Source organism: Necator americanus, chromosome X (genome assembly GCF_031761385.1).
Source record: "Necator americanus strain Aroian chromosome X, whole genome shotgun sequence".
NCBI classification, from domain to species: Eukaryota; Metazoa; Nematoda; class Chromadorea; order Rhabditida; family Ancylostomatidae; genus Necator; species Necator americanus.
The window spans coordinates 33,703,503-33,729,761 of NC_087376.1; the positions used below are offsets into that span (position 1 = coordinate 33,703,503).

Sequence of the window (26,259 nt, forward strand, 5' to 3'; positions counted from 1 at the left end):
ATGGTTGGCGTCCACGCAGAATTATTGCTACCTTGCCTCACGATGATTGATGTAAGTGACTTATATCAAGGTTAATCAATTCGATGATTTTTTAAAAATTGGTTTATAAATATAGAAAGTGATATGAATACAGAACCAGATGTTTCTAATACGTCATGCGCGATGTGCTTACAAATATTTGCTTGACGCAAAGAAAGGCAAAAACGAAATAGTGCGGATAAGCCGGTGAAATACACCATTATTTGCGATTGATGACGCCGGTTCCGCCGTCGGGCGACGCTTGAATCCGCCCTCTTCTCGACCGTCGTGGACTACGCCCTTGACGGCAACCGCCCTCACGCTATCCGTTGTGCTTGATGGCCGCTGACCGCTCGAGCCCATGGAGTCGTTGGGATGTGCCTGGTATGAGTTTCTTTTTTCTAAGATATGAATTCGTTGCATTTTTGGTACCATACACGAATCCACGTCGAATTCGAAGCATCTCAAGCAATTTCACATTATTCGTGCGCTTCAATTCTTTTGTGAATTTCCATTCTCTATGATGAGAAGTTTGTCTTTTTCATACATTTCTTTCTCCATCTATGGTTTCTTTTTCTTACTGATGACTCCAATCTTGGTGTTGTAATGGAAACCTTGCCCTCGAAACCAAAATCATTTCACAAATGGAAATTTGAAGAGAGAGTTTGAAGGATTTGTTTGTGTACATTCGTCTCCAGCCGCTCCTATCTGGTCCAATATGTTTGTATTTTCGTTTGTTTAACATCAGTCATCTTAGAAATCGCTATAGCATTCAAGTCAGAAAATTTGACCCTCAACTTTGTTGAGGAGGTGGACATGTGGACACACAACGGTACGTAGAAACCTAGAGCAAATTGATTCTCCTTGCAAAAGGTGGTGGATTAGGAAAACTCCTTTTTTCAGATTATTTCTCTCTTGTTTATTCTTTAAATGCCATATTTTACTGTTTAATTGAGTATTCTGAACTGTAACTATCCTTACAAGCGGATGGTATGAGGTAGGATGAATTACCTGAAGAACGTGAAGATGAAATAAGCTAAAGAACTAACATACAGCATGAGTATACAAGAAATAGAATGCATTCTTTTAGTCTGATTTCATGAGATTCCACTAACACTAGAGTAGAATTTTTTCAACAATGCGTAAACAGCTCTTAAAACAACTACTTCTTTTTGTGTATTCTCACAAAGAAACACCTTGTCAAATGAAAACCTGTCTTAGAATGTGCCACATTGAACGCTAGACATTGGATAACCGGTTATAATTTGAGGATAAACCTTCCCTCAGCAAAAACCACTCTCCAAAGTTTGCAAAAATAACTGGTATCTTGAGGGAAACTTCGTGAGTATCGTGATGTACTCCGTGTAATGTCTGATTTTTGCTAATTCAACGGGCTTAAGTCTGTGTGAATGAGTAAGTAAACTCCATTGCATCTTCATTCTCTACTCAGGGGATGACGGAATTGTTTCCTACCCTCTGTACGCCACCATCAATATTCATGATCGGTAGCTGGGTGTATGTAACGAAAAGTGCATGCATTCGTAGGAGTTATGCTGTTTCATAAGAGATATGCCAGGCAACAATACGAGGTGCAAATCCCTCGCAGCAACGCAACGCTTCAGCTGTTTCTTTTTCTGTCTCTAATATCAATACTTAGAGTCGGGTTAAAACGGTCCAAAGCTTGGTGCTGTTGCGCAAGCGGCTGCGCTCGAGGCGGCTTAGTGGAGCTTTCCATTCGAGTTGAGACCATACCATCGCTAGCTTTCCTCTGACTGTAGAGATGAGTGCAGCTGGCGAGGGCCTAATCTAGTCTAGTCTAATCTTTTTCCTAATTCCACTTTGCCAAACCGGCAGTAAATCATCAATACTATTTCGTTTGAACGGTTTTTTTTTCTAAATGTATGTCCTGACATGTTCAACAAAAACACTATTCTAGAAAATAATTCCGCTGTGACCTTTAATAGAATCCTTCAACCACTGTTCTTCTCTATTTTAATTGAGTTAATGCGAAAAATAGCTGAGATTCAATTGGAAGTGTAACATGTTCGGTGGTGGTCAGCATGTTCATGTTCATTGTTGCCTTTTGATTTTAAGGAAAGACATACTCCTGGAGAATGTCTGGACGTGATTTAAAAACTGCTGACTGCATTTTCGCAGTGTGCACTTCAGGAAACCTAACACAAATCACGCGACAAAAGTGCGAGTCTGGTTTAGAAACATTGTTGCTTTTTTGAGCAGAGCAGTAGTAAATCTTGACTGCGCATAGCACCAGGGTGTTCTTCGTCTGCAGCAATGCTACGGTACGAAAGAAGGAAAATCCATGCTAGTAGTAACCGCTCATTATGGGATCTTGCATTTTCGTGCTGAGAAAATGAACACATTGCAACGCTCTTCTTGCCTGTTAGAACCAGCCCTGTATACCCAGACCAAAAGCAAAGCCCATCTTTCGAAGAGGACCAGGGAAGCGAAAATCATTTAGTTCCAATAACAATTATTATTTTGTAGCCAAAATTTGATGAAATGAAAAGAGTAGAACTAAAGACTCACTTATATCACATCTTTTGCTTTTTCTTTATAAAAGAATAGGTTGTGAAGCACGTCATTACAGATTTAAACCACATTCATTTCCGAGAGATTTAAGAAAAAAAATGAGAACCACCTCTTTAGAATAAATGTCATTCATTATAAAATTTCTTGAATACTTTGGAAGGGAAGGATAGGGGAACACTGTCTATCAAAGTTATGGAGCATTATGAAATCGACGAGAGCGTGCAAAGTCTACTATTTATTACAAAAGATTTTTGGATGCGGAAATTTCATACACCGTTTTCTTGGCCGTAAGAAACATTGCCGTAGTTGCTACGAAATTTCTGCGAGATTGATAGCCTCGGCCTAGATTTGAGTGGTTTTTCGAGACTTAATCGTATGATTAATTAGGGGAATCAGAAGGACACGCATTGGGGTCGGCATCCTTGGCTATTTTCCTCATGAACACCAACAATCTTACGTAATTTCGATGTTCAGGAAAGAAAATTGAGATAACGCGAACTACGGTATTTAGTTCATAATATACATTTTTCGGAGAAAACGCTATGAAATAACATTTGAATTTGAGTGTTCGTTGCATATTTGATGGGAATTTGAAAAATGTGAAGAATTCATGATGGTAATGGCGTTCAGTTATTGCAATAATTTGACGTAGGTTGTTGAAAGGCACACAGTGTTGAAGGAAAATTAGTCATTGGATAAAACGGAGAAGTAAAAACAATAGAAAATTGAAAAACAGAAGAGAAATATCAACATACAACGCCAAATTTTGCTCACACCATTTCAATTATGTGCCTTTGGACTTCTCTTAGTCTTCCTAGCAACTTCTGAATTGTCTCAGAACTTCAACAGTAACTACAAATTCCCCGTCTTTGATTTTTGCACTTGAAGAGAAGTTTTATCTTTTGGTAGTTAAGAAACGTCTTAGTTTGTCAGCCTTAGTTCGACTTTGACATGTTCATTTTCCGTCCATGTAATGCTCTCAAATCTTTGGTCATAATTTTAAACCGTCTCATTTTTTCGTTATATTTTTTCATTCTTTTTTAAAGTTCTTTAACAATGTGTGTGCATGATATTCTCTATGACTAATGAGTCTGCTTAGCTTGGAATAATCTGAAAATGTGTTTTTTCCCAACCAACTCTGCAAGGTGGTTATGCGTCAGTTATGTGCTGTGTTCAGGTGACTTCGGTCCATCACCTCAGTATGACAGCGGAATTAACAGAGTTCAATACGACACCGGCGTCAGCAATGCGATCACCTCACAATCTCAATCACTCATAAGATCAGCTCTAGTGGATCAGAAAATTAACAGTATGACCATAATTTGAATAAAATAGTATCTTTAATGGATAATACTAGCAATTTCAGCTATTGATCCATCATTTTACGACTGTGTATACAGCACAACAATGGGTCAAACGATTATCGAGAGATGTTACAAGGACATTGGATGTTGTGCGACAACTTGCTGCAGCAATGATGACTGGTAGGCTTGTAATTGAAAAGAAAATTCGGTTCACCTCTTCCTGATTCCTGGTTGACGCTGTAATGGCATTCTTCTTTAGTTCGACTTCAACATTGCATTCGCTTAAAATTCGCAAAAAGGTTTGAAAAGTGGTCCGAACTGGTTTCTCAAGTAGACACTTTCCCTCAGAGTTGAACGGTTCTACACTCTCAGTGATGTACAAAAAGGCTTAAGTTCTTCTACATCTGAAACATTAAGTGGATAAGATTTACTCCATTAGACATTTGTCGAATTGATTTAGTTTAATAAACATCGATCCGACATCTGTTGATCAGGACTGTGAAGGTTCTTTCTCTTCGTGTCACATGTGTACTTATGTGATCATTGCTGAGGATCGGATCGGAGAATTTCGTGGGGAAACCAAAACTGACAGAATGCTTTCAATAGATACAACTAGTTTGCGGAGTAATTTTACAAATTGCATTTTTGCATTTCTTTATTCTTTTGTGGTATTGAGAATTGTGCCTGTTTTTATGTACAGTACCGATTCCCATTGGAAGTCACTCTATACAGCGTAAAAGTCTCTCTAGTCAAAATAAGAAGCCACTCTATGCAATGAACATGTGTGTGTGTGTAACGATTAGGGTGTAGGAATCAAGGGGATAGGGATGCAATGAATGGATTTTTGTTCTTTATTTTCTCTATCACTTTCATATGAATCTTTCCTGGTTCTACTTCCTATTTAGTTCGCATATTGTTTTCTTCTAGGCAAAAAAAAGACGTGAACGAAAACGATTATTAGAAGCGGATCATAAATATTAAAATCTCATTCCATTACAATAAAATATCTCATCATTCTCTCCCTCTCTCTCCTCTCTCTCACACTCTCTCGTTTTCCTTTACACGCTTCCACATCATATTTATATCTTCGCTGTTAGAGCGGTTAAATTGCGAGGGAGGATGTTTTCCTAATCTCGGTGCTATATCTTTCATCCTCATACGTTTCAGCTGCCTTTAGAAACTGCGTTTTGAAGAGCTATCGCACTTTTGTGTCAAATTGTTGGCAGTCGTTAATGTTCAAGCAGTTAAGTCGTGGAACAACAACATGTTAAGGTGTGGAGACGAAGTTGCCTTTTTCAACCTTCCCAACCTTGTACTGTTTGATTTTATATACTAATTTCTTTCACGAGGAAAATCCGTAACGTTGATTGCCGTAGTATCATGATATAATATATGTATGATGAGAAAAACAGGACGTAGGCCAAACCCTATAATAAAATTTGATGCACTCCCATCTATCCATTTCCCACATAATTTGCTCCAGTTCACGTTATTGCATTGTTTCGTTCGATATTTTTTATTGTCAGTGAAAAAAAAAACAATTATCAAAATGAATTTCTTAAGTAATCACTTAAGAGTAAAATCTAAACACATTGTTAGGTTTTTTTTTGAACTGTTATTCGCTGGTGGATGATGTGATTTTGTTTTAAGAACTCCAGAATCCTCAGTTTTCAAACAGCAGTGGTTTTCAAGCTCCCAATCATGATATTTTCTTGTTTGATCTAGCTAGTAGGTTTATTTTTTTGTTGCTGGATGAATTCTTGAGAGCCAAGTAGTTTGTTTCATTGTTTAATTTACTTCCTCTTTAATGACTGTTTGACCAGTTTGTTTGTCGGTCTCACGGTTTCTGATATTTTATATATTTTTGCAAATGACGAGAAGTGTATTGTACCTGCGGGTCTCGAAAATAATTTAAAGTGATAAGAATAGGACCAATTATAGTAGATGGTAAAAGTAGGAGATTGTAAGATTATAGGAAACGAAAGTTCGAGTCTACTTCTTCTGTAAGCCGATTTATGCTTTGTTCTTGGGAAAAAGTAAAACCGCAAGAATGAGTGAACTAGATCGCCTCCTCTCCACACTTCTCCAGGGATTCTTCGCAGGGTTGCAATTCGGTTCTTTTAAGGACCTGGAGCAAAGTTTCTCTTCTGATTCATGTTTTATGCAGATTTATAATTGAAAAGAAATTATTCTTGTAGCTACATGCAAGTTTACTCGGCCGTAACAGTTAATAAGTTGATGAGAATCTGCGATTGACTACATATTGTTTTGATCGAGGTTAAAGAAGTCCCTTAATGGTATCATGTCGGATTTTAACTGATTGGAACTAATGACAGTTGCCTGACATATATGTAACAGTAACAGTAATGGTGTAGACATCGTGTCACAGATTATTCGTGTTGTTTAGCGATATAAAGCGTGTTTAAAGCGAAATAACGCTCTCAAGCAAAAACCTCAGAGAAAGAATGCGATTTACTTTTGATAAGTTTCCTGCTGAATTTATTTTCAGAGCAACATTTCAGGAAAAACAAGTATGGATGGGCTGTTGCACTAATCGTTGTCTTCTGTATACTGGTGATAATTGCTGTGGTTATTTGGATGATCGTTTGGCTAATCAATCGCTCAAAGGACAAGAAGCAAAAGCGCTTGTTGGAAGATTCCGGTCTTTCTCGAGCAACATCAAACGTAAGTCTGGATTTATTCTTCAGATGTTTTTTTTTTTTCTAGACTTGAAGTGGAAAGATTTCTTCCTGGAAATTAGTTGATATCAACTTTTATGTTTAAGCTGGTGAATAGAAGAGGTTGGACAAGCACTGTAGGAAATCCCGCAGTCCTTATGAAGTAAGAAAGGTTAGAAGAAACATAACGTAGTGACTACAATCGCAAACGGTGCACAATCTTAGGGAAAAGGAGAAGAAAGTGTGAGGAACGGTTCGTCCGCCTCGGGCCATACCTTTTTCTCCACTCGTAAGACCTCTGAATCGTATTTTGAAAGAAATTATTAAATTGAAGGCATCATTATTCAAAGATCTAGGTGCTTTCAAAATTTTCTAGAATTTTTTCGTCAAAGGCTCCATTTCCAGGGTGTTCGAGTCCTTTAGCTCTGACGGATCGCTAGCAGAACATGTTTTATTCATTATTTTTTCAAGTTCGTGTGCAGTTTTGAGCAACTAGTCGGTAGTCCTTGACGTCTAGTTTCACCTCTTCATACACAATGTAAAGTCGAACACAACGGCTGGAATCGTTCAATAGTGGTTGCACATCGGCTTAAAGGGCTGTCAGGTCGCCTTATTTACTAGCGCGTAGTGATACGTAGAGTAGAGGAGTTGAGTTGAGTTGAGGCGGGTTCCAAAGTAAAACATCAGGCGAATTGCTAAGTATTCAGCTCCATATGCTCTTAAAAACCGAGAAAAAAGACGTGGTTGATTTTTTCGCTTCAATTTTAGATGTCACTCGCTCAGTCGACACCGAATGGATATCATTTTGGAACAGGTCCCTACCAGTCACCTCCAGGGGCCGGATATAGATATTGAACCGTCGGAAGACCTTACAATCTGCCCACCAACAGGACACGAAGAGACCGACACTTTCCTATAAAATGTTATTAACCACTTCAGTTGCCAAGTTTCGTTCGACTTATTTCTCGGTATTGTGGTCGAACTATGGAAAGATCCATCTTTCCTGAATGATTTGCTAATATGACAATGAATGATTTGCTAATATGACAATGAATGATTTGCGACAAAATGTTCCTCTTCCTAATAATATTATTAATGTATGTATATTCGTCTATTTTATATAGATTATATAGATCGTGCTAGGTGATAATGTGCGGTTTACTTTCAGTTCCTGAACATTTGTTTCCACCCTTTTAAATGTTGTGATAAACGAGTGTATTTTATTGGAATAGCCTAGATCAACGCATCTGAAACGTCTGTACGTCAATATGTTTGGAGTGAATTTAAAATGTAATCGGAATCTGCTTGGCGGAATTGTAGGACTTTATAGATTCGAGAGCATCATCAGTCTTCGCCACAACTTTAGAAAAAAAAACCGTTTCACTCCTCCGTGGTCCTTCGCGGTAAGCTCTTTGCAAAAATTATTGGCGAAAATTTTCATGAATTCGGTCCACGCCTGACTTCACTATTACCGATACTTGTTATAAATTTGAAGTAAAAGAAAATGGTACTGAAAATTCTGTTAACTAAATTAAACATTTTCTGCTTGAGCTTTCGTCCTCGAAAAACTGTGTGGTCTGTTTCACGTGAGGTTTTCTATTTTCACCTAAATAAGGAGATAAAGAAAATATCTGCATTTCAAATAATTGTGCTGACACTAATTAGACACTAAATATAACATCTATGAATTCGTCTTCTAAGTTTTTTTTTTGTCGATTTTGAAAGCCTGACCAAAGTCGCGGTGAATATCACTTATAAATCTTTTACCAGAGTAGAAATAACAGCAGGTAAACATTGTCAACGATAGTGCAGTTCCTTCGCTTATTTCTGAACAAAAATATGCTTTCATTTTAATATTTCGTTCATTTCCTGGTAAAAAAAAACGCTGCTATTCACGGACCCCATGGAGTCGAAAAAAAATCTGGTGGAGATAGTAGTCTGAATTCCGATGACCATGAGAATTACCCATGAGATGTAATTATGTGTTTTGTTGTTTCGAAATGGGAAAATTCTATGAAACATTCTCGCTGCTACATAGAAAGTGCATGTTGTTATTCCTCAGTAATTGGAATTTCTGCGCCTCCCTTAATGTTCCTCTAACGAACATTTTTGTTGATATTCTAGTCTAATTGTAACGTTTCATTATTTTATATTATTACAGTATTTGACGTTTTCATAAACTTTATTTATAATTCATCGCATATTTCCAAAATATCGAAGATAGCTAATTGGCAATATAAAGTCAGTAAATGTCATCGCGTAAAGCGATCATCTGTGAAAGCGTAAGCGTTACAAAGTATAAACGTGTTCTAGGATACGTAAAGTTATGGATATGGATGACTCGACTAAGAACGTCCGTAGTCATTTGTGTCTGTTTTTATTCGTCGCTACCATCACAAAAATATTACGTCTTCTGAAAAAAAAAGCTGGAATTTTCACGTCCTTCTTGAATTTCATCAAGTGCCTGGGAATTCTTCCTTTCCGTGATCCATTTTTGATTTTTTTCCCCCGGAAAATATGGCAGTGATAATTAAAAATGTATAGCTTATGATTGCAGTAGATTGATGTTATAAAAAAATAAATCCTTAGCATTTGAGATTATGAATTGACGGAAGGAGATAGTAGCAAGGATAAACTGTGTTATTGATTTTATGAGACTTCTCTTCGCTTTGTTTCTGCTTCGAAATTTCCTTTCTTGTCCACCAAAACAATCCACAAACTCATCTTATCCATTAAAGAGTAGATTTTTGCCTGTTGAGAATGTTTCTACGCTGTGGAAAATCATTTGAAGAGGAGAGATAATGAGGTGTAAATGTGTTTTATGTATTATGCTTACAAAATATATGCATAACGCATCTACATCGTTAGAAAAAGAAAAGAAAACTTTTAAGGAATGTTGTGCATTCATTCTTCTATTTTTATCTTTCTGTTTGTTCTGAATACAGAAAATGCTGCTAACAATTTCTTTGTTTTCTTTACATTACACGTGAGCAAAATCTCTTCAGAGACCTCTTGTAAATACGTGGAAGAAGCACTGATTTCGTCTTCCCTGTGGTAACAAGAAATCTACTCTCCGGTTTCCTTCCTTTAAATAATAAGACCAATTTTTTTTTAAATCTCTATCAAGAGAAAGTTTTTTTTGTCCCTTTCTTCGTTTATTGTAGTTAAATTAGTTTGCAAAGAATTTATTTCCTTCTTTTTCCTTTTTTTTTATTTCTACCTTCAATAACATCTAATTCTTCACCGATGCGAATTTCCCTATTTTCTTCTTTATTTCTCAGACAGCTAACGAATCCTGAGAACACAAAGCAGAAGGCAGTGAGTGCTTTCATGCTTAGCCATTTTTCATAGTTTTCTCATCAATATCCAACGTCCACACGTCCACCATATTATCGTGCGCTGGCAGCGATCCGACAGACTTTCCTGGCTTGGATTTTATCCTTGAATTTTCTTGTTTATTCCAATTTTTTAAAGTGGAAGTGTAGATTGAAAGAAGAGCAAGAAACGATCATAAGTACCGCACTCTTCAGTCCTTCCATACCTTTTTCTCAACATTCGACCAGCTCATTTATCTTTTTTTGATAGAATCGCTAGATTTTTTGAATCGACGTCGTCATCTGTCCGTTTTTTCTTCATTGAATTCTCACTGATTGAATCTTCTTGTTATGTATCACGAAGAAATTCCTCAATTTGCATCCACAACGTTTTCGCCTCGATTGAAATCGGAGTAATATAGCAGAAAAATTTAAATGTGAAAAATGCAATTTTTTGTTACCTTGTACTCGATTACTTCGAATTAAAACGACTTTTGACTTCAGGTCCACAAAAACTACAAAAAGCAAAGAAAAATCTGTGAATTGTTGTGCTGCAGTTTATTGAATTGAGCTATTTGAAAAGGAAAATTGTACTTTAACGAACAGAACTTGTTAGCCTGACTCAATTTTGAAAAACTGTTAAAATTATGAATCAGATTTCTTTTTTTTTCTGTTTTCTCATTCCACTTTAATTAATATATGATATGCATTGTTCTTCGAGCATATCCATTCCAGAAATTTGGGGTTCCATTGACAGTTTACAATATACGAACAAGGACCTTATTACGTGGCTGTCATACCTATAATATTTACTGTATATGTGCACCGGTTTTGACGGACAAAACCTTGACTAACATAGAGTGACTAACAAAATTCCCCGATCTTCTTCACCCCACTGTCCCTAAACAGAACCGAAAATGCAAGGACGACAGGGTGTGTCCTGCCCACGTCCATCTTTTTCGTCACCCCGCTGCTTTCGTTTCACGTCCAACATCGGGGATTTTTAACCGTGAGAAAATGCTTCTAATCGAATACCAACATTGCCTGAAGTATTTCTTAATTACGGTCCATTTTCGTAACTCTTTCTAAGATATTCAATTTCAAATGCAGCGCAACCAGTTTTAAACATTTTGAAAACGTAGATGAAAAGATCAATTCGATGGCAAAACTTGGACTTTTCCTTCTCAAATTTGCAATTTTTTATTGGTATCTGTTCTTTTTTTTTCAAAATAAACCCCTTACTATTTCCTTTTTTTTTTTTGCGTTTTATGTGATTAACTCTATGAAATGTTTGTAAACGTTCCGACTTTCCCATTCTTTTTTAGTCCGTTCTTAAGTAAATATTGGTTGTGGGCTGATCAGTTTAGGAGAATAAATTAAATTTGTGAGGAACCCGCTTACATGAATTATTTTATTAGACGCGCTAGTAAACATTCCTTTTTTTAACAAATGCACTACAAATCCCTTCCTTCTACCATTTGTTCTTTGAGAATTTTCATAAAATTAACTTTTTCAAGGTTTGGAAATCGTCTTCTTCTCAGGAGAAATCAACAATCGAAGGAGAATTAATCAAAACTTTCGCTGCTAAGCTATCGTTGTTCATTTTGCGACTTCTTGGGAAGACACCCACACACCTTTTCAAGAACTTTAGCGGATTTTCGCTGCAGAGCTTGCGGCTAAGCTCACTTTGTGGAAGTAGTCATATAATCCTGCATTATCACAGAGATTCGTCTCGGTGCCGCTTTTTTTTCCCGAGCTACGAAGCGTTCCGGCGTCTAACAACCAAATATTCGATTTGATGGATTATTTCGTGCATTGTAATCTGTAAAAACTGGTTTTCATATGAATGACAAATAATAGTTGCAGCTCGGAGGTCCTGTCATTGCATTCCAATCGATTAACTAATGCACTAAAAACTTTTTAACAATGCACTTAGAATTGTACAGTTGTAGCGGTCAAATTCCTCGCAGGACAACTTGCCCCTTTTCGAGCTGGTTCTCTCCCGTTTATCATCAACGCTGCATTAAATAAAACAATAAGATCTGAAGAAAAAAGAATGAAACTTAATTAAAATCCTGCAATACAATTTGCTTCTATTCTTTAAACTTTTTTTATATATTCCTGACGATAGTGAGGTTTCAAAAGATTCTCTGAATGTTTGTGGGAAGAATCCCTCAATATTTAATTACTATTTATTTATTTTATTTGTTTGCTGAGGGAACTATACTACCCATAACTTATTAGTTCATTTACATGACTGTTTATTATAAGTCGGCATAAGAATGTATAAGGGCTAAATAGAAATACATGTTAATATCCGTTCTAATCCGAAATCAGACAAACAGTCCAACTGGATTGATGGTATGTTGCGTGCATTTGCAAAAATCAATGCAGCAACAAAGAAAAAACATTTCGTCGTTGTCCAGCAAGCAGCTTCAATGTTTTTGCGGTTATGACGCAATCGTTATCCAGAAACGAATAGAAATCGCCCAACAATTTTGTCATTTCTCTCACAAACGATATTTAGTATTCCTTAATTCTAATCCGACAGGGAAAGACGATCAATTTCAATCTCCTTAAAAACAAAATACTATGATGTAAGTAAACCAAAAATGTTACATAAAAGTTCCCATTAATTTCACAGAGATGTTCGCTCCCATGTTGCTAAGGATTCCTCGTTCGAACACCTCAATGGAGGAGTAAGTTTCGATTTCTTTTTCTCGATGTTCAGCATTTGTTGAGTCAGTCATCCGTTCATCACGAATGTCTTCAACTCTGTGTATGAAATTTATGACAGAGTATAATATTGTAGACACAACATAAATATATGGGAAAATTTTGTCTGGAAAAATATTTAAACATATCGTTTTTGTTCTTGAAATTTTGCAGGATTTTTACCAAAATAACTATGAAAAGCACATGATTTGCTCCTTTTCTCTTTAAAAACCCCAGTTCATTGTTCTTTTTCCTCTTTAAATTAAAGATAAAAGACGAACTGTATGGCGAGATAATGGCACATGTCAATGTTTCTCTTCTAGCTTATCGAACGTCATATCAAATGTTCCGCATCGGATCCCCGAGAATTCCTCCATCAAATACTGTCCTTAGTCCGAAGTCAGGTTCCTATATTTTTCCATAAAATTCGTGTTTATAAGTTTTATTTTTCTACTTGGCTCCACATATATGTATATGTCCTATTCTTTAGATTAGATTATTCATTTTTATAAATTATAGCATTTTGTAAATTTTCGACAATGGTCTTCTCTTTGTAGAATTCATTGCTCGACGCCATTCTATGCACCTTTTGTTTACATTTCTGCGCGTTTTCGTTGTGATTGTCTCGAAATTTGTCTGCTTTGTTGAATATTTTTCATCTATTCAATTCAACTAACCGATTAATTAGCACAATTTGTAGGTCGCATATGTACGTTTATAAAATGCTGAGAATCTAGTCGATTTTGTGGTTTTTATATTGGAACTCGCATGCGAATGTTGGCCATGACCCTTTCACCTATATATCCACATCCAATCGCACTCTATCCCGACCTAACCTAACAGTTCTTGCTTTATCCTTCCCGAGTTTTGTGTGCTTAGGCGGCGCCGAACGGCAAGAACGTTTGTGTGGAGGCCCGGAAGAGAGGAGACAGACCGATCGATCGTCAATGGTTCTTGATATTCGGAAGTGAGTACTTTGGTGCTATTATTGCTGCTCTCGGTTTCGATTGTTACTTTTTTCTGATCTAATCGCTCTAAATGCTCCGATGTTTCTCTCCTTGTTTTTTTTTTCGTTCAAATAAATTAGTGCTATTGTTTCCTACAAGTGATATAATCTAGGTTGGATATTTATCGAAAAGTTCCTAAGGACTTGACTCAACCAACACTAGCCGGTGCCATCATATCTATCACATGCGTGCTATTTATATCTTTTATGGTATTCAATGATATTCTGGAGTACATATACATAGATATGTGAGTTGATTTTAGTTAAACAAATGTTTTTATTTATTATATGCCGAACAGGTTCTTTGTAGACGTTTCCTGAAGGACTTTTTAATCCTTTCTTATTTTGAGATGACAATATTTCATCGAGCACAATGTCTACTCCTCTCCATTCCCATATTTTTGCAAATGCTATATTTATTTACGGAAAGAGGGGTTCTGCGGTTGAACCGCTTAATTGCAATGTTCTTCGAACGAAATGCAATTGTTTTCTAAAAGAATAGCCTTTGTGGAACGATGGATGCTAAACTTTCCAAAGAATTTGTTTCAATATGATTGAAATTTTGTGAGGGCAGATCAAATGCTTTTTAGTGATCATTTTGATCTTCCAGATCTTCCAGAGACTACCTAAACAGCGCTGTTCTATCGATTAGTAGTAGATGACTTCATTTTTTTTCCAGAACGTTCTCTGATTTAACATTTTACTACATCTCACTTTCATTCATTACTCTTTTAAAGGATGCTCAGTCTATGAATACTGGAATGCAGTGTGTATCCTTGAAATGACAGCGATATTGACAGTCGTATTGGACACGATCATTTTCGCAATTAAATGTGATCGTATCGACCTTCGTAGGCCGCTGTCCTCCGAACATTCCTATGAGGACTCAAAACCGTTGTGTTACAATACTTCCAACGATATTTTTGGAGACTAGGCTATTTATTGTTCGCATTGATTCAATTCTAACTTTCTCACATCGAAAATGAAGGAAATTGAATGAGTGTCGGAGGGAATCACGGCAAACACACCAATTCCTCTCCTCTTAACACCTCTGTTTGACAAACGCCTGAGATAGAACAAGAGGCGAACAAAAAAAAGCAGCAAATACTGCAGGGTCTAATGAAGACGGTGATTTAACGGTGGCGTTGACATTGATGGATTTAAAAGATGTTTTCCAACTTCGTGACAATGAAACGAGACGTAAATAAATACTACAATACTTCACATTTTTTTCAAAACTAATTTCATTGATGAGGAAATACGATGAACAGGATGCGAATAATCAATAGTAGGGCAATATCGACGTTCAGTTATTGTTGTCTTCTTTCCACAAAAAAAGGATGCAGCGCAGGAAAGTACTCACAGTAAGCAAAACTCTCAGAATATCAGTGTTCTTAACGTTAAGGTTACTGTATCCAGATTCTTTCTTTTCCATGTTTGGTTTATTCTTTCAATTTCACATAGCTAGTGAAAGTATGTTACCGACTATGTTTGGTCTATTATCTATGTTCCTATTCCATAAATTACGATATAATGTATCGCATTTGGTGGTGTCTTGCGTTGTTTAATTTAGACTCCGTTGTACAATAGCTGCAATAAACAGGGAGTTTGATGGGATAAACAGCAAAGTACTACACCCTTTATTAATCTGCTCCTTCATTTTACTCCAATTGAATTAAATTCTCAACACATCTTTTTTTCTCCTGATAATTTTCCATGCATCTATCTTCAACATAGGGTTTAACCTAAATCTAATGACGTAAACAGTGAGTTGTTTCTTCGAGTAGAGCGTAACTGGGTAGAGGGGCACTCAGTCGCCCTCTCATTTCTGGAAATAAGTAACTAAATCAATCAGGGTCCTAAGAACTAGTTTTTGAGGATACATGGCATGGCTAAAGTTACTAGGAGAAAAAGGGAAGAAAGACCTCCCAAAAATGAGAGCGCAGTTCAGTACCCCCCCCCCCCCCCCCTGAAAATTTCGGGATATTTCCTGAATTTAACGTTATTCTTAAATTAATTATTGTATGAGTTGTCTTCAGTTTTTGACTCACGTTGTTATTTACTGAATATTCAAGTTAATGTCTCTTCTCTTGAGTTTTTTTTTTTGACTTAACTCAAGATAAAAGATACTGAACCATCATCATGCTGACGTTTATTAGAAGATAAACATGGAGATCTTCACGTTTGATTGTTCAGCTTGGTTTTTATGTTATTCAACTCTATTTCTAGAATACACCACATCCGGAAGGAACCTGTGAGATCATAATTGATGTGTGCACATACGTCCTACAATACTCTGCATGAACATTGAAAAACCGACGGTGAGTGACGGTGCGGCACCGTCGGCTACCGTCGCCCGTTCAGTACTTCCACAGAAGTGAAGATTTCTTTAAAATCTTTACACAGATGGATTCGACTCGTTGAGATCTATTCAAATATGTATACCATGTAGAACGAATCTATTAAACATGCGGAATAATGCTTGAAAACACCAAAATCATACCTATTTTAACCATTTAGGGGCAATTACAACAGTTTTCGAGGAGGAAATTTATTTTTAGGTGCTGAACAATGTTATGTTCTGTTATTTCTAGAAAGAAGAATGAGTTCCTACCAAATTAAATCATTTGTTCGAATTATTTCTATAATATTAGTCAGAGCTTCGAAAACGGTTTTTTGGGCTTTTGCTGAATTCCAACAACTTTAATACGAGAAATAAATGATAAAAAGTGAATACGTCCCCAGAATAGTGCTTAGAACAACTTATATTTTGACAAGAGGTGAGTTTTTTTCGTCTGCTGGTATCAGAAGGTGGGATATAATCCTTCAAAGTTCACAGGTTGCCAATCACAGCAGGAAAAAAATAGTTTGTTGTCAACTTTGAGCATTTATTAATCCTCAAAGAGCTAGGTAGCACAACTTCACCAGGTTTATTTTTGTAGCAGATAAAATATACTACTGTATTTTACTTTAAGAAACTCCGTATATGCGCTTATCTTTTATGCTAGAAGCATCAAAGTAGGTAAGTTCCAGTTTTTTCGCGTAGTGCATGATCTCGTTGTGATTTCCTGGCGTTTTGTTTGGCTATTGAAACCGTGATAACTAGAATCTTTTTCAACTTTTGATTTTACACCAATATCTGAGTTTTCACGGTGTTACACCATGTTTGACTTTTTACTGATTTCCTAGAGCTCGGTCTTTTCTCGCACCTTTGCGAAGGCATAGCGCCTCCCAATCGGGTTACGCATGTCGAACAGTGCAGGACTATGGGGGCGCCATTGCCATACACATGGTGTCACAAGTTCATAGAACGATCACAGCTTGACAATAATGACGTTTATTAAATATAACCTTAGTAATTAAATATCATCATTAAACACCAGAACACTGAAATCACTATTCGAGATTGTCCGTTTCAAAATCACTTTCCGTTTGACGCCCTTCTAGGATATTTCCTCCATTGCGCTTGATAACTCTTCGCAAACGTCTCTTAATGCCAGCTGCGTATTTTTCACAAGTCTCCGGCGTTCCAAAGACAAAGAATAACACCTCATTTGGAAGTTAGCAAAATCAGATAAAATTAAATGGAATTTGGTGGATGGAGCGGAGACGCTCGTGGATCGGAGAGATCCGAGACCAACTTTGATATATACGAGTTTGATGATGACATCTTTTGCTAAGCTTAGTTTTCTGATTCTAACTGAGATTTATTTAGATTATGTAAAGTTCTATTTAGATTGATATTTAATAAACGTCATTATTGTCAAGCTGTGATCGTTCTATGAACTTGTGACACCATGTGTATGGCAATGGCGCCCCCATAGTCCTGCACTGTTCGACATGCGTAACCCGATTGGGAGGCGCTATGCCTTCGCAAAGGTGCGAGAAAAGACCGAGCTCTAGGAAATCAGTAAAAAGTCAAACATGGTGTAACACCGTGAAAACTCAGATATTGGTGTAAAATCAAAAGTTGAAAAAGATTCTAGTTATCACGGTTTCAATAGCCAAACAAAACGCCAGGAAATCACAACGAGATCATGCACTACGCGAAAAAACTGGAACTTACCTACTTTGATGCTTCTAGCATAAAAGATAAGCGCATATACGGAGTTTCTTAAAGTAAAATACAGTAGTATATTTTATCTGCTACAAAAATAAACCTGGTGAAGTTGTGCTACCTAGCTCTTTGAGGATTAATAAATGCTCAAAGTTGACAACAAACTATTTTTTTCCTGCTGTGATTGGCAACCTGTGAACTTTGAAGGATTATATCCCACCTTCTGATACCAGCAGACGAAAAAAACTCACCTCTTGTCAAAATATAAGTTGTTCTAAGCACTATTCTGGGGACGTATTCACTTTTTATCATTTATTTCTCGTATTAAAGTTGTTGGAATTCAGCAAAAGCCCAAAAAACCGTTTTCGAAGCTCTGACTAATATTATAGAAATAATTCGAACAAATGATTTAATTTGGTAGGAACTCATTCTTCTTTCTAGAAATAACAGAACATAACATTGTTCAGCACCTAAAAATAAATTTCCTCCTCGAAAACTGTTGTAATTGCCCCTAAATGGTTAAAATAGGTATGATTTTGGTGTTTTCAAGCATTATTCCGCATGTTTAATAGATTCGTTCTACATGGTATACATATTTGAATAGATCTCAACGAGTCGAATCCATCTGTGTAAAGATTTTAAAGAAATCTTCACTTCTGTGGAAGTACTGAACGGGCGACGGTAGCCGACGGTGCCGCACCGTCACTCACCGTCGGTTTTTCAATGTTCATGCAGAGTATTGTATATTTGCCGAAATTCCTGCAGTAGAAAAGAAAACGGAAATTGATGCATTGTTCTTTTCTTAGATCTGCCTGACTGCATGCACCGTTATAATGGCTAAAATGCAAACAATGACATGCAAAATGCTTTTTTTATATGCGTAGCTCGTTTCCTTAAAGTGCTTTGCAGCAAAATGTGCTCTGTGCACGTTGCACGTGCGTTGCATGTGATATTACGTAGGAAGCAGCAAAATCACCATTTACTCTATCACGCCCTTTAGATTCATAAACAGCCAGCTGTGGCTAATTAAGGAAATGATCTAAGTTATACTTGTACCCAGCTATTTGTAGCCATCTCGACATCGATTAAAAAATTAATCAACAAATTTATCGTGTTTCAGCAGAAGTGAACTGTATGTGGATGATCCTGGACGGGAAGGGAAGATTGACGTTGAAGTAGATGTCTCTTTTCCATACATGAAATGCGAATGTTCGTAATTCGTTGTTTTTATCCTTTTTTTTTCTCATGTATGATATTATTATATCGTATTATTTTCTCATTTTATTTCAAATTCGTGATGGAAGAGTTCATTCTTTAATTATATTCAGACCTTGGAGTGGATATTCAAGACGAAAATGGTCGGCACGAAGTGGGTTTCGTCGATAAAACAGAGAAGATCCCCCTAGAAAACGATGGATGCCGATTTAAAAGTAGATTTGAAATCAATAAGGTATATGTTTGATTTGATTTCATGTGTTATATGTTTCTTATTTCTTGCTGCCAAAACCAATCATATGCATCATACTGACAATTGCTCGTAACGTTTTTGGCTTCATGGATACGCTGGATAGTTGAATACGCTTCGAACGCTATGTATTTATTAGAAATACCGCGTTTATACGATAATTGATAGGTGTGTAGTCAGGTTTACTCTGCAAAAATGAATACTTCCCTATACACAAAATCATATTCTTGTTAGACTACGCCGGATTGCTAGAAAAAAAAGGTTTTTTTTACCATTTAAAATATTCAATAACTCGATCGCTATTGCTAACATCAAAATTGTTATAATCTTTCATGTTCAGCTTCAACCTTTTCCCTTTACTATTTTTATTCTGAGTATAGCTCCAGCAACAGTTGTGTGGAAGTTAGTGCTTGGTTCTGTCAAGTAGTATCTCAAGGATTTTCCCTTTTTCTTTACAAAGGATCATGCGTCTTGATTCTATTTCTGCACTGCGCAAACTCCTTCCAGCGTATAAGGAAGAACGAAGAGATGTTAAGGAACGGATTGTGCGGATTTTCGCAAGCAATATGAAGGTCCGGGATTCTCTAAACAGAATCCAACTATTACAACAATTCCTAGAATTAAAGTCAAGATTAAGACTAAGCGTGTGTAGCTGAAAATAAGTGAAACTCAAATTTTGAGATGACAAAAAACAATCATCGACTTGAAATTGAAGACTACTTTTCTTGGAATTTCCAACGTTACGAGACGTAGCTACTTGAGCTTCTAGTTTTATCCAATGAAGCATTTGTGGCGAAAAAAAAAAAGATTTCTAATGCTCACTCTATGGTCGGCAAATCATTGTGCTTATGTAGTGTTTTAGGTACCGGGTAATTTCCATTTGTCAACACATTCAGCGAAAAGGCAACCTGAAAACTATGATATGAGACATATAATTCATTCAATACGATTTGGTGATGAAATTCCAGTAAGTGCTCTTTTTCATTCAGCTGAACACAATATTCTTTGTGTCATTTCCTTCTCCAGAATGCAGATTTGAAAGGCAGCTTTAATCCTTTGAAAGAGAAAGACACACTCTCAGCAGAACCACTTCTCACGCATGAGTACATCCTCAAGGTATATAAATTGTTGGGAACTTGTAATAGTAAAAAAAAAAGTGAAACGAAACTAAACGACAACATTCTTTTAGATTGTGCCGTCCGTCTATGAGGATATAAATGGAAAAATATGGAATAGTTATCAGTACACTTTTGGGCATAAGGTAAGCAAATATTGTAGTTGTGTTTTTCGATTCACTGTAATTTCGCGTACTGTACTATAATCTGAGAAAACCTCTCGAGTCTCAAATTGTACTCCATTGCACTTCTGACAGACATGTGAAATATGCGTATTCGTAGTGGGACCTTCACTTAGCTTCGTCATCTAGCTGGAATCTAAGTGATGCGCTCGCAGTCGTCTGTGAATAGTTTCAAAGTGTATCGTATTGCGTAGTTTCTTGTAAGATGTTGCGTCATAAATTAAAATGTTTTGATTCGTGTATACTGTCGTATGCGTAATAGTATTCCACTGCGAATAAAAGACCACTAGACATCTCTTATTTTATTTTGTATGATGTTGTTTTATCTGGGGATTTCTTGCGGAATTTATAGAGTTGGCGTTTATTCCGTTTTTCGTTCCATGTGGAAAAGCAAACAAGATAGAACAAAAATTGTGTTGTAATTGACACTGAGAATCGACCCAAATAACTTAGGTTAAATAACTGAAACTTTACTTGTACGGTCGCTATCAACTTAAAAATGTCATGTTCTCGTAATTTTGTTAACTTAATTTCTTTTAGGACTACCTCGCTTATCATCATACTGGACATGTTATACCAGCGATATGGTTCAAATATGGATTGCAGCCTATCACAGTGAAACACAAAGAGTGGCGACAATCCTTCTACTATTTTCTTACTTCAGTAAGTTCGTATAATAGTAATAAGGTTAGAGAGTGGTAGCTAAACCAAATTGACAGCTTGGTAGAAAGGATACTCAAATAAATTCGTAGAAGCATAGAAGCAAGATGGCGTACATTTTAGTGCATGAGATGTAAGTTACCCAAAGCTTACAATAACATGGCGCACGTAGAGAGTAGCAAAACGCCAATGATGTTAAAATTATCATATATGTGGAAGGAGTTTAGGCCACTCCCCAGCAGAAAGTCGGGGGGGGGGCACTCGGTGGCGCCCTTAGTTCTCGAAGTAAACAAGGAAATCAGTGAGGCCCTAAGGCCTAAGCATTAGTCTTAGAGGATCTATGACATGTAAACTTAAGTTACTAAGAGAAAAAAAGTAAGTTAGAGTTTTGGGAAATAAGGGCGCCACGGAGAGAACAACCGCGACGATCCGGTAGAGTAGAGGCCAAAATCGTGGCACTAACGGCACAAACCTCTAGGAGTCTGATCTGTCATGTTCTCGATCCACACTGCTACCGGTGTCTACAGCACCCCCGTGATTGATTCGCTATATGACATTTGATTGAATGGATTTGTTGTGCTTGATTATTCCAGATTATTAGTGCTTTGCATGTGAAATGAAATAAACAACTATGTAGCGATGCTTAATGAATAAATACGCATCAACATTACGTTCCTTAGAGATTTGTTCCCGTTCCAGATCTGCGCTGTTGTTGGTGGCACATTTACTGTGGCTGGTATAATCGACTCCACGTTCTTCACAATTTCCGATATTGTAAAGAAACATCGTCTCGGTAAATTGTCATAATCATTATGGATTATTGTCTTTGTTGAACTGCCTTTTTTCTGTTGTTTGTTTAATATTTATTAGTATATGAAGTTTACAGACATTATGGGTAAATCTTTCAAATAAAGTAATCTTTCTTTGACGTAGAAGTTTGATTTTTATGAGAACGTGCAGACGTACTTCGAGGTTCTTCTCGCGTCTCGTATGATGTTATAAAAAAAGGAAGGAATAAATCAATGAGAAAGACTCTCATCCGGTATATAGAAACGATGAGGAAATCTCTAGAACAAATCCCCCAACATCAATCTGGAGATCAAATCGATTCGTGGACTTTGTGCTTTGATATCGTGCTAGAGCTAGGCGAACCGACTCCATGTAAGGGAACTACGTGGAAATCTCTAGAACAAATCCCCCAACATCAATCTGGAGATCAAATCGATTCGTGGACTTTGTGCTTTGATATCGTGCTAGAGCTAGGCGAACCGACTCCATGCAAGGGAACTACGTGGAAATCTCTAGAACAAATCCCCCAACATCAATCTGGAGATCAAATCGATTCGTGGACTTTGTGCTTTGATATCGTGCTAGAGCTAGGCGAACCGACTCCACGCAAGGGAACTACGTGGAAATCTCTAGAACAAATCCCCCAACATCAATCTGGAGATCAAATCGATTCGTGGACTTTGTGCTTTGATATCGTGCTAGAGCTAGGCGAACCGACTCCATGTAAGGGAACGACGTGGAAATCTCTAGAACAAATCCCCCAACATCAATCTGGAGATCAAATCGATTCGTGGACTTTGTGCTTTGATATCGTGCTAGAGCTAGGCGAACCGACTCCATGTAAGGGAACTACGTGGAAATCTCTAGAACAAATCCCCCAACATCAATCTGGAGATCAAATCGATTCGTGGACTTTGTGCTTTGATATCGTGCTAGAGCTAGGCGAACCGACTCCATGTAAGGGAACGACGTGGAAATCTCTAGAACAAATCCCCCAACATCAATCTGGAGATCAAATCGATTCGTGGACTTTGTGCTTTGATATCGTGCTAGAGCTAGGCGAACCGACTCCATGTAAGGGAACTACGTGGAAATCTCTAGAACAAATCCCCCCAACATCAATCTGGAGATCAAATCGATTCGTGGACTTTGTGCTTTGATATCGTGCTAGAGCTAGGCGAACCGACTCCATGTAAGGGAACTACGTGGAAATCTCTAGAACAAATCCCCCAACATCAATCTGGAGATCAAATCGATTCGTGGACTTTGTGCTTTGATATCGTGCTAGAGCTAGGCGAACCGACTCCACGCAAGGGAACTACGTGGAAATCTCTAGAACAAATCCCCCAACATCAATCTGGAGATCAAATCGATTCGTGGACTTTGTGCTTTGATATCGTGCTAGAGCTAGGCGAACCGACTCCATGTAAGGGAACGACGTGGAAATCTCTAGAACAAATCCCCTAACATCAATCTGGAGATCAAATCGATTCGTGGACTTTGTGCTTTGATATCGTGCTAGAGCTAGGCGAACCGACTCCATGTAAGGGAACGACGTGGAAATCTCTAGAACAAATCCCCCAACATCAATCTGGAGATCAAATCGATTCGTGGACTTTGTGCTTTGATATCGTGCTAGAGCTAGGCGAACCGACTCCATGTAAGGGAACTACGTGGAAATCTCTAGAACAAATCCCCCAACATCAATCTGGAGATCAAATCGATTCGTGGACTTTGTGCTTTGATATCGTGCTAGAGCTAGGCGAACCGACTCCACGCAAGGGAACTACGTGGAAATCTCTAGAACAAATCCCCCAACATCAATCTGGAGATCAAATCGATTCGTGGACTTTGTGCTTTGATATCGTGCTAGAGCTAGGCGAACCGACTCCACGCAAGGGAACTACGTGGAAATCTCTAGAACAAATCCCCCAACATCAATCTGGAGATCAAATCGATTCGTGGACTTTGTGCTTTGATATCGTGCTAGAGCTAGGCGAACCGACTCCATGTAAGGGAACGACGTGGAAATCTCTAGAACAAATCCCCCAACATCAATCTGGAGATCAAATCGATTCGTGGACTTTGTGCTTTGATATCGTGCTAGAGCTAGGCGAACCGACTCCATGTAAGGGAACTACGTGGAAATCTCTAGAACAAATCCCCCAACATCAATCTGGAGATCAAATCGATTCGTGGACTTTGTGCTTTGATATCGTGCTAGAGCTAGGCGAACCGACTCCACGCAAGGGAACTACGTGGAAATCTCTAGAACAAATCCCCCAACATCAATCTGGAGATCAAATCGATTCGTGGACTTTGTGCTTTGATATCGTGCTAGAGCTAGGCGAACCGACTCCATGTAAGGGAACGACGTGGAAATCTCTAGAACAAATCCCCCAACATCAATCTGGAGATCAAATCGATTCGTGGACTTTGTGCTTTGATATCGTGCTAGAGCTAGGCGAACCGACTCCACGCAAGGGAACTACGTGGAAATCTCTAGAACAAATCCCCCAACATCAATCTGGAGATCAAATCGATTCGTGGACTTTGTGCTTTGATATCGTGCTAGAGCTAGGCGAACCGACTCCATGTAAGGGAACGACGTGGAAATCTCTAGAACAAATCCCCCAACATCAATCTGGAGATCAAATCGATTCGTGGACTTTGTGCTTTGATATCGTGCTAGAGCTAGGCGAACCGACTCCATGTAAGGGAACTACGTGGAAATCTCTAGAACAAATCCCCCAACATCAATCTGGAGATCAAATCGATTCGTGGACTTTGTGCTTTGATATCGTGCTAGAGCTAGGCGAACCGACTCCACGCAAGGGAACTACGTGGAAATCTCTAGAACAAATCCCCCAACATCAATCTGGAGATCAAATCGATTCGTGGACTTTGTGCTTTGATATCGTGCTAGAGCTAGGCGAACCGACTCCATGTAAGGGAACGACGTGGAAATCTCTAGAACAAATCCCCCAACATCAATCTGGAGATCAAATCGATTCGTGGACTTTGTGCTTTGATATCGTGCTAGAGCTAGGCGAACCGACTCCATGCAAGGGAACTACGTGGAAATCTCTAGAACAAATCCCCCAACATCAATCTGGAGATCAAATCGATTCGTGGACTTTGTGCTTTGATATCGTGCTAGAGCTAGGCGAACCGACTCCACGCAAGGGAACTACGTGGAAATCTCTAGAACAAATCCCCCAACATCAATCTGGAGATCAAATCGATTCGTGGACTTTGTGCTTTGATATCGTGCTAGAGCTAGGCGAACCGACTCCATGTAAGGGAACGACGTGGAAATCTCTAGAACAAATCCCCCAACATCAATCTGGAGATCAAATCGATTCGTGGACTTTGTGCTTTGATATCGTGCTAGAGCTAGGCGAACCGACTCCATGCAAGGGAACTACGTGGAAATCTCTAGAACAAATCCCCCAACATCAATCTGGAGATCAAATCGATTTGTGGACTTTGTACTTTGGTACCTTGGCGCCGGGTTGGAGCTAATCGAACTGAGCCCGCCATGTCCACATCCGTCCTCTCACTAACAGGCCGCATTCTGGAATGTTCCTTACCCTATCGCATTTTTGACGTAGATACCTTTCTTCTGTGTAATCTCCGAGTTTCAAACTGAGTAAGGGATGAATTCGGAACTTGGGCTTCTCTATCTTTATCTTGCGGTTGGGAATGATTGCTTCAGGTAACTGCATGACTTATATCTTTTCCTCTTCCTCTGTCCAGTTTTCTACTCGTTCCATTTTTCTTGCATTGATCTTTTTATTTATTATTATCACTTGTTTAATTCGAATTTTCATTCTCCTTCTCGTCTATTACATCCCCGTTTTACTTGATTTGTTTTCTTTTCATTCCATATGTTTTTTATAGGCGGACTTCTTTGAATGTAACTGAGTTCCGTGTCGTTTTCATTTGATTCCCACAGTACCAAGTATTGACACAGTGCCTGGACACCCGTTTTTAACCTCGCTACTGTTTTACTTTAGTAAAAGGAGATGAAACGACGGTATGTTCTTTACGTTTCTGTCAATTTTTCCCATTACGTAACAGCATCATCATAGCCGAAATGCCTCAGTACTTTGATTTGATTCTAAGTTTTTTTTTTTTTTGCGCAGCGCTTTGAGGTTGGGAACTAGTAAAATTCGGAGGTACAAAGGAGTAGTCATACTTTCGCAGAGACGAAAAATGGAAATTGAATCAAAGTTCAGGATTCAGTGTTCAGAAAAGTATTCATTGTCGGCAAATTTCCCACGTTCACTTCCTATGAAAAGCGCTATGCCTAAATTTGAATATAGAGAGAGTTTGATTTCCATTTCTACCTCTAAAATTGGTTGAATAGTAGCAGAAAACTGCTATTTCATAGAAAAATCTTG

General features: G+C 37.9%; 1 protein-coding gene across 3 annotated transcripts; it reads left to right on the forward strand.

Moving 5' to 3' along the window:
• RB195_026250 (uncharacterized protein) lies at nt 1-25,770 on the forward strand (the record flags this gene model as incomplete). 3 transcript variants are annotated; one of them, XM_064214716.1, is made up of 14 exons in its annotated part: nt 7,819-7,866; nt 7,917-7,953; nt 13,459-13,546; nt 13,699-13,833; nt 18,763-18,851; nt 18,971-19,092; nt 19,970-20,074; nt 20,134-20,223; nt 20,297-20,368; nt 20,945-21,067; nt 21,764-21,857; nt 22,136-22,927; nt 22,983-23,279; nt 23,334-25,378. In XM_064214716.1, 14 exons carry the CDS (start codon nt 7,819-7,821, stop codon nt 25,376-25,378), a joined length of 4,137 nt encoding a protein of 1,378 aa, XP_064070597.1. The 3 variants fall into 3 exon arrangements, with proteins under 3 accessions (XP_064070595.1, XP_064070596.1, XP_064070597.1); XM_064214715.1 differs by lacking the exons at nt 7,819-7,866; nt 7,917-7,953; nt 13,459-13,546; ... (9 more) ...; nt 22,983-23,279; nt 23,334-25,378 and adding exons at nt 1-51; nt 3,746-3,807; nt 3,849-3,877; ... (1 more) ...; nt 6,395-6,557; nt 7,319-7,405; XM_064214714.1 differs by lacking the exons at nt 7,819-7,866; nt 7,917-7,953; nt 13,459-13,546; ... (9 more) ...; nt 22,983-23,279; nt 23,334-25,378 and adding exons at nt 357-402; nt 3,746-3,877; nt 3,935-4,052; nt 6,395-6,557; nt 7,319-7,405.
• Nucleotides 25,771-26,259: the final 489 nt, after the last annotated feature.